At 41.8% G+C, this 14,408-nt stretch overlaps 1 protein-coding gene across 1 annotated transcript; it reads right to left on the bottom strand.

Annotated features, from left to right (window-relative positions):
- Positions 1-6,824: 6,824 nt before the first annotated feature.
- On the bottom strand, positions 6,825-13,557 carry LOC8039618. Its single transcript, XM_029978012.2, has 4 exons — positions 13,512-13,557; positions 10,919-10,971; positions 8,610-8,702; positions 6,825-7,525 (listed from the first exon to the last, which is right to left on the bottom strand). The coding sequence occupies exons 1-4, from the start codon at positions 13,555-13,557 to the stop codon at positions 7,391-7,393; spliced, it is 327 nt and encodes a 108-aa protein (XP_029833872.2). The 3' UTR covers positions 6,825-7,390.
- Between the last annotated feature and the right edge of the window lie 851 nt (positions 13,558-14,408).

Below are 14,408 nucleotides of genomic sequence, written 5' to 3'. Positions count from 1 at the left end.
AATAGCGGAGGAGTCGAGCCTAACTAGCACTGTCTGAGCGACCGAGCGGACGAGAGAGCCACCAAAAATGGCGCCTTTCCCTTTCGCCCTCTTTCTCAGAGTCGGCGCATGCTCCCAGTGATCTCTGAAAAGGGTCAATTCTTTGTCGATTGAAGGAAAAACACGGGTGCAACATTTCGAACCGGGTTCGAGCTCTAGTTATTCTTGATGAAGATGAAGTTTAAGATTATCAAGATGATATAGATGAAGGCGACGAAGAAGATTCTCCCAACCCATAGTCGCCCTTGACCAAGAGACCGAGCTGGTCCCTAAACGTAGGGTATCTTGTTTTTATTCAAATTTGGCTAGCAATGCAATTTTTTTCAGTCAGTCTACCTTATGGAAAACGTAGAAAGATATATCGAAATGGGCGTCTTAAAGGAAGCTTACGACTGTATAAAAATATTTGCTCATCAAGTATTGTAGTTTTGTTATTATTGCAGAAACGTGTCATTTCTCTAAAGTAGCAAAATTGTACGTCAGTATTAAAAAAAAAAAAAGAAACTCCATTGTGTATTTTTTTAAAACTCGTCTTAACTCCTTGCAATAACTTGAGGTAACTTGTGATGGCAAGTTGGCAACATACTGAGTAGTCTATCACTTCTATCTGAGAAACGCGACACCAAATCTTCACTTAAATTGAGGTTGCTTGTCTTACTTATAGCAGATTTGCCGCACGGCGTCGGCTCCAAAGAGATAATCTCAAGAACGAGCAGACTATGTTCAACGGTGCACAGCGTAGAAAGTCGTCATAACTTAAAACCATGGAACTAGAAAGAAAAAGAAACGAACAACACAACGTAAAATCTTAAGAACAGCTAGCTGAGTTTATTGGACCCCATCAAAACAAGAAAAGATAAAACAACAACAACAACAGAACATGACATTGCCAAGATTTGACCAGACGGGGCTTGTCGTACACGTTCCACAAAAAAAAAAAAAAAAAAAAAAGGGAACGAAAGGTCGTTCCTCGTTTCTTCTGATATTTGGAACGCGTTGCCGTACAAGTTCCATATCTAAAAGAGGAACTCGTTCCCGTTACAGTTAAGAAAATGGAACGTACCGTTACATATACGTTACGCTTGCATTTTGCTGATTACCATATTGAGTTGGATCGAGCCAAGTTTTATATTTTTTTATCTATCCCAGCGGAAGCAGAGATTTATTTCATGATATATTAACCATTAAAAATCTCAGCTTTTAATTATATTCATGTTTGTGGTAAGCTATGCAGGCGCGCCAAATGTACTGTTGCATTGCACGAGCGTTTTACAACAACCTCGCACGTTTCAATCTAACAAAGTCCCGCGTTCCAACTTAACAACAGTTGCTTCTTGATGTTGCTGTATGTAATACGAGCAAGTGAAGAAGAGGGTAGGACTTTTGGGATGTCAGTCTTGAAAACTACAAGTCCTTCTTCGCGAAGGTTGGATTCGTTGTCAGTTTGAAGGTGAGGGACAAGGGGAGAAGTAATAACAATAAATATTTCGTTTTTTTTTTTTTAAGTGACTAATGTGCGGGATGGAAGAGTGCGTTTGATGTCTGGTAACCTGTTCTTTTGTTGTAACTGTGGGTTCCCAACTGTTACCAAGCGAGGAACACACAAAAGGAACCCAAATAGAAGCAACCAAAACGTTAACGAGATTCTGCTGTTCGTAAAGATATTGTTTTTATACTTTTACAATTTTCCTCTTAGAGATAACATAAAAATTATCCCAGTGGCAGAGAAAAAGGAACGCCGTTCTTTTTTCCGTTCCCGTAAAAATGTAACGAGTTCTCGTTCCAGTTCCACCGATGCCAAATGGAACGGCGGCGTTCCTTCGTGCCTCCTAAAAGCAACGCGTTCCAGGAACGCCGTTCCTTACAACACAGGGCTTGACCCGCTATATCCTTACAACACTAGACACGCTTCCGACAGCGTGCATCCGCAAAGATAATCTCCGCCAAGACTGCGAGAACCGACCAACTTTCTAATCTCAAGGTCTTATATTTAAAAGTTTCTTAAACATCTCGTTTGCGTGCGTTCACTTCCCAGAAAGTCACGCTGGCCTAAGCTTTGTTTCATCTCTCTGTTTCCTTGTGTTCCCTCCTAAGAACTCCCCCCCCCCGTCCTCCCCTCCCTCCAACTTGTTATACCCCTGTCAGACGGGCTAGTTTAGTGTCACTACAAGCGAGTGCACTTCGCCCTTAGTGTCATTTCTGTAGTGTGCCGCACGGCTCCTTCCTGAGGAACACACTTGGCTTGGAGTGAGTTTGACGAACTCACTTCGCTCGATCGAGTGCGTGGCATTAATAGGAGTATTTCAACAGTAAAATATAACAACACAGAAACCAAAAGCGTGGCGTGAGTTTTATTTTATAAAGAAAAAGAAATTCGTGAAAGAGACGACATGTAGAAGAGTAATATTGCAAAAAAAAAAAAAAACTAGTGGGGTGGACTTTTAGATTGATCTGAATCAATTTTAGGCCGAGTTTAGGCTGATCTGAATCAAGATTAGCGGAGCGCTGAACTTATAAAAGACGGCGACGAAGTCAGTCATTCATGGCTATCTTGGTTAGCAGAAAATGATAGAACCTACTTTTGTTTCAGCATGTAAGTAATCGAGACAACACGATAATTATGGTCTGATTAAGCAGTGTCAGGGCCTCCTCGTAGACTTCCGTGGAACGAAGCGGAACGCCAAAGTTGGATATGCTTCGTTCTTTATATTGGCTTGCGACGATCGATCAGAATCATCCAATTGGCATAAAAATCGTTCATTAATGTAACGTTGTTTTAGAGCACAGCTCCTAGGCACCCGTTTCTGGGTTGAGCGGCGTCGGCGTAATCGCGCGTTGCATTAAGGGCTGTTTCCCAAAATGAAGTCACACGTGACGTCACGTGTGTCGTCACGTGTGACGTCACGAGGGTAAAATTTTCCCGTTAAATTTTGCGGTAAAAGTTTTTCCTATGTTTGGCGGAACATTTTCCGCTAAATTTAGAGGAAAATTTTACCCGTGTTACGTCACGTGACGTCACACTTAAAATTTTATATGACGTGTCATGTGACGTCACACGTCAATTCAGTGAGAAAATTTCCCGGCTAAATTTAGCGGGAAATTTAGCAAAATTTTCACGCTAAGTGGGATGGGAACAGGAGAGGATGGTACGGAGGGGGTGCAGCTGGCATACCCTCCCCTTCGTACCCTTCCTCCCTCCTCCTCAAGAGCTGCGCTCCAATTCGGCATTACAGAGAATTGTAAACGTCTAATTTTTTTTAACGCGTCTTTATTAAGGGGTATCGGTGGCCGAGTGTGCTAGCGCCCACCTGATCGGAGTGCGTGGAGAGAAAACTCGCGCTGCAGAACCCAACGATCTTGAGCTCAATCCTCAGCCCTGCCCGAAGAACACACTTCCAATGAAGTGAGTTCGGGGAGCACACTACGCTCACTCCGGTAGACCGTGTGTGTAATCTCAATAGCAGTGTTCAAGGAGTAAAAATAATAGAAGAAATTAACGCCGCGTAAGATTAGTATTATTTTGATAGGAGTAATATTAGATGCGCATTAGTTTCCTGTTGGCAGGAAAGTAGTTCATTGTAGAAAAACAAGCGGTTAATCTAGTTTCCAGCCTTGGCCCCTGCGCGACGGCCAGCGATCGCCAGGAGGCACCTGCAGGACTCCATCAGGAATCTGAAGGTGGCAGGAGAGACGCGAAAGGCTTGCTTGAAATAGAACTCGCCCAAATGGGGCAAGGTGTCTTCGAACCACCGTTCGTTCCTCTGGAAAGTCCACCGTTCTCGACTGATCACGGGTAGGTTGTCGGTCATGAGAGCGGCTATGGTGAGGGCATTGGCCTGCAGCTGCTGATCGATGTCACTTGATATTCTTGCCTGTGCGTCGGCATCCAGATCCAGCTGCCTTTTATCTGAAAGGCGTTGGGCTCTCACGGAGAAAGGTGCACAAGCCACGTGCTTCCACTGTCCAACATCGCGGATATTGCCCTCCAGCTCGTCCTCCACACACTCCATGATGTTTCATTGTGGTGAGTGGCGAGTGGCCGAGTGGGCTCGCACACACCAAGCTCGGGGCACGCGGAGCGAAAGCTCGCGCTGCAGAACCCAGGAATCCTGGGTTCAATCCCTACTTCCTGCTTGTTTGGATTTATACTCCGTTTCAGCTGATGTTATACCGCAGACAAGGCTAGATGCGCGAGCTCATAGCGTTGGGAGCTACTCTTAACGCACGAGCGCTTGTGCCGCCTTGATGTGCCCTAGAGCAAGGAGCTCGCGCTTGTAGCCTTTTCTGCGGTACATCATAAGGTGAAACAGAGTATCGTACCGGCGTGCGGACGTGTATCACTGGCTTGTAATGGCTGATCGTAATGATCAAATTGGATTTAAATTTGGATTAGAACTCGGGACTTAGCGCAACAATGTGTGGTAACGTGTTTCTAATAAGACGACAAAGTTATTTATGAAAAAAATGCGTATGCACTGTAACATTTTGCGTGCCCACTACTTACCCATCGTTATTGCCATCATTTTGGAGTGATACTAAGTTTTCCCGTGTAGCACCAACACACTTGGAGTGTGTTTTTGACGGGTTTTTGAAATGCACTCGCTTGTTGTGACACTAAACTAGCCCGTCTGACAGGGGTATCAGTTTCAAATGACCGAGTCACACTACAGCGACAAAAAAAAACAAACGCGAGTGATAAGCCTCAAACACGTGCAGCACGCTCGCGATGATACCTCTGGCAGGCGTTTAGACATTCGGTGCTCGTGCAAGCCTGCCAAAGATACCCTCGCTTTGCATGATGCTCGTGTTTGAGCATAACCTCCTTTATTCTACAAAGCCTTTCAAATCGCGAAAGACTCTGGTTTGAGGATTGTCGCTGTCGTTTGTTTCTGCTTGTCGTTCTAGTAGGACTCTGGCATAAGGAGTGTCGGCGGATGCTACAGCGGCTTGTAGTTGCGAACAGTATCAAGGAAAAATTGCCTTGATGACTCAATCGCACACAAGGAAGGTCAGTCACTGCATAAACAAAGCGAGGGAAATTTTTTTGACATGTTCTTTCCAAATCCTTATAAGAGGGTTTCTGAAGGCCTCTCTCCGGGCTATGAATAAATGTGTGGTTAGCGTTGTGAAACGAAAACGGGAAGAAAACATCCTTGTGGTTACAAGCTTCTAACTGTATTCAATGATATTGTAGTGAGTGCGCAGGCGAGCTGGTGGAAATTAACCATTCTGATGGTAGCCTGAGACTGAGGCAGGAAAAGAGGAAGTTTCAAAGTAGAAGAAAAAGGAACAGTCGAGGATACGTCTCTAACACAGCTAAAGACAAGTTTATTCGGTCACCCAAGAGGGTGACCGAATAAACTTGACTTTAGCTGTGTTAGAGACGTATCCTCGACTGTTCCTTTTTTAGAGCGCAGCTCTTAGGGGCCCGTTTCCAGCCTGAGCGGCGTCGCCGTCGGCGTCGGCGTCGCCGTCGCCGTCGGCGTCGGCGTCGGCGTCGGCGTAACCGCGCCCCTCCCTCTCCTTCTCCCCCTCCTCCTCCCCTCCTCCTCCTCCCCCTTCTCCCCTCCCCTCCTCCTCCTCCCCCTCTTCCTCCTCCCCCTCCCCCTCCTTCTCCTCCTCCTCCCCTCATTGTCCGGCTTGAGCGGCAAGGAGGAAAGCAGTGCGAAGGTGGAGGAGGGGGGAGGAGAGACGAGGAGCCGGAGGCGAGGGGGGGGAGGAGCTTGAAGGACGACGAGGTGGTAAAGGAGAGGGAGTGGGAGCGGGAGGCGAGGAGGACTAGCAGGCATGATCACGAGGGAGGAGGAGGAATATACCCTCCACTCCTCCTCCTCAAGAGCTGCGCTCCAATTCGGTGTTACAGCAAGTTGTAAACGGCTTTCACTTTTTCTTCTACTTTGAAACTTCCTTGTTTCCTGCCTCAGTCTCAGGCTAACATCAGAATGGTTAACTGTATTCCTCGTACGTTACGTCACACGTATATACATTGACTTGGTAAACCAATGTTGTTTGTTTTCATCTAACAGTGTTGAACCCCAAGATTCGTACCCGCAGGTACTACATCCCTTACATTTTTTACGCGTTTACTGAACTTGATTGTGTGCGCGCTAGAGTCTCATGCACCGCCATGTTTTGTAAGACTCCTATCAACAAACAGGGTTACGAATACTAGTCAGAAGATCCTTGAGTCTTTTAAATGTACATTCGCCAGCCTCAAAACACCTACACGTCCACCGCTCTGTCATTATCCTATATATTATATGGAGCCTAAATACGGTTTGGACATTTTCTCGGCCCGATATCTACGGCTTAATAAAAGTAATTGATAATCCTGAATTAGACCCGGATATGTCATGCAGGCACGAAGCCAGGATTTTGATTCGGGGGGGGGGGGGGGGGTGGGCCTCATCCTTCTACCCCCCTTGGCTACGTGCCTGATGTCATGCGTCCTGCACACTATGATTGCAGTCTCCTTCAAATTCACCATTCTCTTAGGTGCTGAAATCTATAAAGATTTGGTACCTGCGTTGCATTAAGATTTCGAATATTGCTATAAAAACTCTACATATAACATTGATATATGCTTTGGAAAAAAGTGTTTTCTGTTAATGTTTACAATTTTATTTTTCATCTGTGCCTTATGTTTTTCAGAGTGGTGCAAGAGACTTGAGATCCTGGACTGCTGTACGTCGTGAAGCCAGATGCTGCTTTTCCCCCGCGGTCGCGCCGTGACTGACGCTACTCGATCTTGCACAATAGTGGTTTCTGGACGTGTCACAAAGCTTTTATAAAACTTTGATGGCAATGTTTCATCATGACGTAGTCGTATTTGGAGTCAGGGTTGTTTTGGAATAGATGATCGGATTTGCTTCGGTATAGGTGTGGGTCCAATTCGAAACGGAGATGGTTTGGGGGACAAGAGGTGTAGCGGTGTCTTCGGTCGGAGTAGAGTAACTAAATAACAGTAGCAAAGTAGTGCATTTCTTTTATTCTTACCGCAAACCCTTCATTGGTGAAGAAATTATCACGTGCCAAAAATAATCCAAGGTTGAGTAGACAACGACCACACACATTAGGCAGCGTACGCAAGCAGGATTTTGAGGATGACAGTTACCGCCGAAGCACCACCTGTAGGACTAACGCTGCCACGTTGATTTTGGACAAAAGAAAAAAAAAAAAAAAGAGACCATTTTGCTACTCTGCTCCGCAAGCGCAGGAGAGTAGCACAACGGTCTACACAGCTACCCTAGGTATTAGGAGCTGTTGTGGTGGTTTTAATCGGAGTGGTTTTGAGGATCGTAGTGGATTTGACCGGAGGAGCTGTTGTGGTGATTGGATTGAGTTTGGCTGCTCAACCTGCTGTCGTAGTTGGGGTGCGTGTGTTTGGGGTAGGTCCAGGCGGAGGAACAGGTCTGGCTGTAGTTGTGGATGGCGTCGGAATAGAGCAAACCCCATTCTTGCAATATCCATAGACCCAGTGGCGAATCTGTAAAGAAGCGCAAATGAGCTAATATAATTTTAATGTGCCGCATGTGGGACCCTTAAAGTAGACGTAATTTGTTAATAGGGTGTTCCTTCCGTTAGTTCATTTGCGTTTTAAAAGTGTGTGTACAAGTAAATGTTCAAGCCTGGAGTTTAAAAGTTTGCTTTCAGGAAGAAATATTTCAAACTAGAGTCGGTATTATAATTGCTGGGATTCGTCACTTACTCTGAAATCAATACGAAAATATACGAGGATTATAGAATATTGAAAGCTCAGCAACTACAAAATATATTTTCACTGTTGTATTTAAAAACGAATACGCAGTTTATAAGACGATTATGTCTGTCAGTCACTCACAACTGAGTTATTTGTTTGGTATAACTGTGTACAAAAAACATTTTCCGAGAGACGTCCCACATTTATGAGATCGCCACAAATCGATATGTAATTTTTGTTGCATTGTAATGCAAAACGCTTTACAACGTTTTTGCTACAAGGAGCAATAATGAAAAACTTAACAAGTATCGTTCTCCCCCTCTTCTGCAGAGATTAAAATCACATGTCAGTACAAACGGGTTGAGACCATTTGCGTTTTTCTATTCGTGTTTATCTAATGGTTTAAGCAGTTAATTGCATTAATTTGTTCATATGAAACTAATTTATATTTCAAAATTACCGGGTTGAAAAACTACCGGCGATTCGCTAAAAGAAATATTGCTTATGTAAATCTCTGTGCAGAGCAATGGTTGCTGCTTCGAGGCGTCTAGTCTACTTTGTGGGATTCATTGTACGAGTATTTTGCTATTTTTGCATATTCAGCCCAGTCTGTTGTCTTAAAAATTTACTAATGAAAACATGTGGTTGAACCTTTACATTACAATTGTTTGCTTTGACATCAGTTTAGAGTTGAGATAGATAAATAACAGTTTTACAGTATGAAGTTTGAAGAACATTGCATTTTTTATTTGAATTTAGTGTGTATGCCTTTGGAGTAGTCCAAGGAGATTATTTGAGCTGCTGAAACGTTTCGTTGAATCGTGTTAATGTAGCTTTGGCTATAGATGTCGGCAGATGTAGATACACTTACCTTGCAAAGAGTTCCGTCTGGCCACCTCCAACGTCCATAGGAACAGTATTTCACATAGGTGCGAGGTTCAAGAAACGATTTTTCTCTAACATTCTGAAATCAAATTTGAGTGGGAAATGAAGTGTTATGATATATTTTAGAATTTTAACTTTTGAGAAAATAAGACATACGAATAACACCACTAAAATCAGCATGCAGTTGAGTTGGTGTTGAGAAACGCGACTCTTAAAGGAGCATTCAAGTGGATCCTGAAATCATCTATTAATGATGCCAACTCAATCTACGGGCTCTAGGACTATTAAACAAATTTAAAATTACACTCATGGTTGGCCAATTGTTTTCATTAAAAATTCTAATAAAAGTATGTGACAGGCCCCTTTTTCTGAGCCTTGGGTCAGACACCTGAAGGGGCCGTCGCAAGGAGTTTTTAAACAATAATTGCGGTATTGCGTCTCTTACAGTCAAAGATTTTAAGTTGTTATTAAAATATAATGCGCGATCTGCGTAAAATTATCAATAATAGAATCGGTCGAAATATGCGCGCAATTACTGTTTTAATTGGTCAAATTTTATAGAAGTGGTAGAGCACACAAAAAGTCACCCACTCCCAACAGAAAAGTAGTGCCCGTGTATTTCAATCGCTGCGAGTATACTGAGGTGTCTTACCATCTAGAACTGATAATATTTATTGACTGAAGCTCAACATTGTGCAATAAAAACAAGCTTCTACAAAACTAGCTAGAGAGCCCCCCCCCCCCCCCCCCCCCTTTTATGAGAACCGATGAGTACTCGCATGACACTGACTGGATGCCAGGTTTACGTCTAGAAATTAAATCATGCAGCTATAAACTCCATAATGTTACAAAAAATTTTTTTCAAAATCTTAAATAAAAAAACCATATTAAAAGCATGAAAGTGGCTTTGATTACAAACTATGTTAAAACTATATGTGCATGTTTCTCGTAGAATTATATAGAGCATTGAGTCGTGCGTTAGGATATATTTTACGTTTATATCTGGTCACATTTGGTTTCATAAGGACAATATTTTGGGGATCTCCAACTCAGATATACTAAATGTATAGTGTAATTTCTTAAATATTATTTAAATAAAAAGTGAGTAGTTTGGGGTTATGCCTCGGTAAAACGCACAAAACAGATATATAGCACTATTACATAAACCCTTACGACGATCACGCCAGACATTTGAAACAAGGCTGTAGCATTGACAACAAGCGATCAAAATATGTCTAAAATGGGCGACCCCACAACTTTCTGAAATAATCACTGCTGATTACCTAATTAACACCTTGCATAAGTAATAAAAATGCTAAACTACTACAAACAGGAATATCGTTCCCCATCTCAGGGTCTACAAGATATCGATTAATTACCAGCTCGCCTGGACTCTATCACTGCTTACAATATCGCGTTTTGTGTAAACCAGGGTTTTCGACTATCGGTACTGTTTAATGCTGCAAATATTTGAAATGTCACACTTCGCCTGTCAGAGGCTGTTTAGAGCTGTCATTCTTTAATTCGTATCTGCACTAAACCTACGCGCTTTCATCCGTTTGTTTGACCGGTGTACGTTGAGTTCGTGTTCATGTGTTCGCTGTAATTCTTTTATTGCATGTGCCCTGGGCATCTGATATCTGTCACATTTGGGGGATATAGGTTCGGTAGCTGAATTTTAAGTAACTCGTTCAAATATTTTTTTAGTACATAAGATTCTGTTGTGCAGTCCACTATACTCATATTGGAAAATTGAATTGACTGTTATAAGCCTCCGCAGCATAACTTGAAGGAATATGTCAAATATTTACTTTTTTTTGTTATGCTGGTGAATACACACACACACACACACACACACACACACACACATATATATATACAACGGGCATGGTGGCGGGAGGGCGAAGGCGTGGGTATATAACGGAGAAGAAAGAAACCCTTGGTAAAAGGAGCAACAACGGACGATTTAATCTTCGACGTTTCGGCCGGAGTCCGGCCTTCGTCACGTTGTTGTTTTTCACTAAGGGTTTTTTCTTCTCAGCTATATATATATATATATACATACGTAATTTATTGTTGGTACTGCTGACTCAGAACGAAACAGCTTTAAGTTTATTCATGTGAATAGTTCATGAAAGTCATTCACTTTTGTGTTTTGGTTTAACTACACATTTTTCAATTCATGAAATGTCGAACTGTAATCTGCAGAGCGTTGTATATTCAAATAGTCTTATGCATTGTCAAGAATACAAATATAACATTTGTGGAAGTTATGGGATGATATGCAAGCCTTACCTGCGATTCTAGGTTGTCCGGAAAGCTGGAACCTATTTCTGCAGCGGCCAATACTACAAGAAAAAAAATGAATATATTTTTAGCATTAAGCGAGGTAAAGCAGTGACTGGAGGTACAAAGTCGTACTGGCGAAACGACTGACTTGAAATTATTTTTAACATCAGAGTAAATTAGCGCCAACTCTTGAAGAGGCAGGTTTCTAATAACATGTTGGTGCTTTTCCTGAAGAGGTTGAGACGTTTTTCAATGAAGCGCTTGATTGACTTCTTTACCACGGCAAATAATTTTCGCACTTGTATACCAAAATATGTACGCCGTGTTACACATATAACGTGGTTTGCCTACACTGACAAAATTTTGTAAGCAGCGTTTTCGCTTCAAAGAATAACTTAAAACAAAAACAGGTAAACCGGAAAATTTAATCACACTCGTCATCCTGAACAATAGGATAAAGCAATGCATGTTGAGCGATGATAATAATGATAAGAAGCTAATCATCATTCACTTTCCTTTCGCCGTGTAGTGTCACGCCTCCCTCCCTTCATCAATTTGTTTATCGCAGTTCTCACCTCAGAATATTTTTACTATCCCCGCCCCATCGTATTTCCCCTTGTTTAGATCACCCATGTAAATTTCATCCAATTCGAAAATCAACTGTTTCTTACAGATTTACACTCTACCATTGGCTATCGAGGATTGGAAGTCGCAACATCGTTTCTATAAATGATACTACTAAATTGTCTTAATTTATTTCCCTCTTTCAATCTAATATAGCTAACTAGCTTAGAGTGTTATATTTGGGTTTCCATTTCCATGTTTTGTTTTCTTGCCACCCCTTGTATAATGCCCGACAGGCCCTCAAGGAAAATAAATTATGATAAGAAGTAATCACTAAGAAAGTTTCACTGAAAAAGATTAACTCAAGTTTTGTTTCTTACTTGCAAAATTTGGGAGTGCCATTAAGATGGAATTGGAACACTTATAAATTAAATGCGTAAATGATATTTTTATTTGAAGAACATAACCTGTGCTTTTTATGCACATTGTTTATTCGTGATTTTTTGGTTAACAGGTTTAATTTTTGGTTAATTTTTTCTGGTTAATAAAAAAGCAGGCTTCATTATTTGGTTAACAGGTAGGAGAACCATATTTGAATATTACCGTTTTATTCCACAAATATTTATCACCCCGTCCTAGAATGAACATTTAGGAGCGAAAAGAGTTGGGAGGTAGCGCCAGCGGCACTTTGCTCTGCATCGTGACAAAAACCCTCGTTCGCCCATTTTATCCTCCTAATCAATTCGGTCGGTCGAAAACACATTGTGCGAGTATTCACAACCTCCAGCTAAAACGACATATAAGTGCTGTAATGTCCAATATTCAAAATTGTAGCGCTCCTAGCAATTCAGGTGCACTGTGGGAGCAGTAGACTCTCAACGGGTAGTTCCAATTTTGGTTTCGACGAGTGTGCGCTAGTTGTGTGCTTTTGTTTCTGCACCGCCATTGCTCACGTCGTAGTCGATTTCTCTACACTTAAGTGCGATGCAGTAAGTAGTCTTTTCTTCTCGTAGCTACATATCGTACAAAGCAAATAACGGAACAATTTTGATTTTGCTAGTACAGTAAGGGAGCAGAAATGTTGCTGTTTTTTCATCTCTTTTCACCCGCGATTTTCGGTGCCAACATTTTCGGTGCCAATAACTTTAACGCTCCACTGCGCTTACCATGTACCCCAAATATTTCTAAGATGTACTTATTTGGTGGTTTTCAATGGTGCTCAGCAAGTTTCTAGCTAAAAGCATATAATTTTTTTTTTCACTAAATGAAAAAAATAACAAACCAATTTTAGTTAGTTATTATACTTATCGGGCAATTGAAACTTTTTATTACGTCTCCCAAACCTTTTAATTCACCTGCGAAGACCAGATTGGCCATTAGTTTAGCTGTTTTTGTTTCTTTAGAAATACTACTAGCCACCATTTGATAGGGAAGTCAAGGGTGGGAATACAGAAAGAAAGGTAAACAGAACACAGAGCAAAATAGGAAGATCTCCCCCACGACACTTCAAGAATACATAAAAAAAACGATAGGCTATCACAGCGGTGTTAATACTGATTTCGCAGTAGATGCATTTGTGATACTCTCTCGGGAACGGTTTCAATCATTGATTGTAAGAGTTAGAAATAAATAAAATACAGACAATATTTGCTACAGTAGAGCCGACTAAGAAAAAAGAAATCTGTAAATCCGAACAATACATTTTGTAGACTCCTCTTTTTTAAATCTGGTCCAGCATATACAAAATGTTACGACGTACTAATTCCGCTGGGTTCGCAGTTACCGTGCTTGTGATACATGCACAGAACACTGTGCAGGTATCACCTGGGGCATACCTTTGAGGGGGCAATTAACAACTCTTGTAATTTAGCCTTCGCTTGTCTTTATCTCTTGTGCTGCATAACTCGGTCAATATTTAGAAATATTTTGGTAGCAGTAACTGCTGAAATGTAGCCCACTTATGCTGAAGCTATATCAATAAGCAGGGCGAAATAAACTGTCACTTCGTCTATCGAAGGTGGTCTACATAACTTACCAGCAATGAACACCCCAAGGACGACGACGGTGAAACTGGACACCATCTTGGCGCTTGGAGTCAGACTACCGGTGTAGTGTACAAACGGATGTTTCGGAGACTTCTTTTATATGGTGGACTGGAATGACATTTTCAGAAGCGAGCTGACGTGACGAACGTGACGCGAGAGCTGAGTCCCCTTGACGTTAATCACTTAGTCATCGCCTACACGTTCCCTGGTTTTGGCGCTTGACGTTAATCACGTTAATCATCGCCTACACGTTGCCTGGCTTTGACGCCTGTTTTTTTTATCTGACGAATGCAACCGAAATGTAATATGCTGTCGGCATGTCTGCAGGATCTTGAAAAAAGTGCCTTGACTATGTGCCACGCTGTTAAACCTATTATTGATTCTGCGTTAATTCGCCAACATTCTTTTTAAAAAGTTCAGACTGCTTGCAGTTCTGCGTGTACACGTCCAGAAATACGATTGTATAATATTTTTACTTAGGTGTTACTTTTGTTAATACTAAGAACTGAAATCTATACTATTAGAGAGGAAGGATTGTAGTGTAAAAATATGGAGGTTCTAAAACAATGATGGGGATCGGACATTAAAACTGCAACTGCTGTTGCATACTTTTTGCCGCAGGCGAAGTGCTAAGAAGTCCAGTGAAATAAAACCAAGTAACAGTGGACACCGTCAGCTACCCTCGATTATCTAAAGACGAAATATTCCTCTGGTTTGACGGTTTATGTTTTTTAGATTTTTGAATAGCATTTTTTTGTGAACTGAAGGTTTTGCCTCTGGGAAAGTTCTTAGTTCATTGGAAAAGTTGGCACTCCTAAAAATAGCCCGGGCATATTTGAGGTAAAACAATTGTTACTTAAGATAATGAACGATTTCTAAATATCGCT

The sequence above is a fragment of the Ixodes scapularis genome, unplaced genomic scaffold (assembly GCF_016920785.2).
Source record: "Ixodes scapularis isolate PalLabHiFi unplaced genomic scaffold, ASM1692078v2 PGA_scaffold1__304_contigs__length_218370807, whole genome shotgun sequence".
Classification (NCBI taxonomy): Eukaryota; Metazoa; Arthropoda; class Arachnida; order Ixodida; family Ixodidae; genus Ixodes; species Ixodes scapularis.
This window is presented reverse-complemented; position numbering and strand designations above follow the sequence as displayed.

Excerpts from the sequence above, each read along its gene's own strand:
- LOC8039618 (XM_029978012.2), bottom strand. The coding sequence starts at position 13,557 with ATGGTGTCCAGTTTCACCGTCGTCGTCCTTGGGGTGTTCATTGCTG. Across the intron at positions 10,972-13,511 it reads CCTTGGGGTGTTCATTGCTG|TATTGGCCGCTGCAGAAATA; the intron begins GTAAGTTATGTA and ends TTTTTCTTGTAG. Across the intron at positions 7,526-8,609 it reads CAGACGGAACTCTTTGCAAG|ATTCGCCACTGGGTCTATGG; the intron begins GTAAGTGTATCT and ends GCTTCTTTACAG.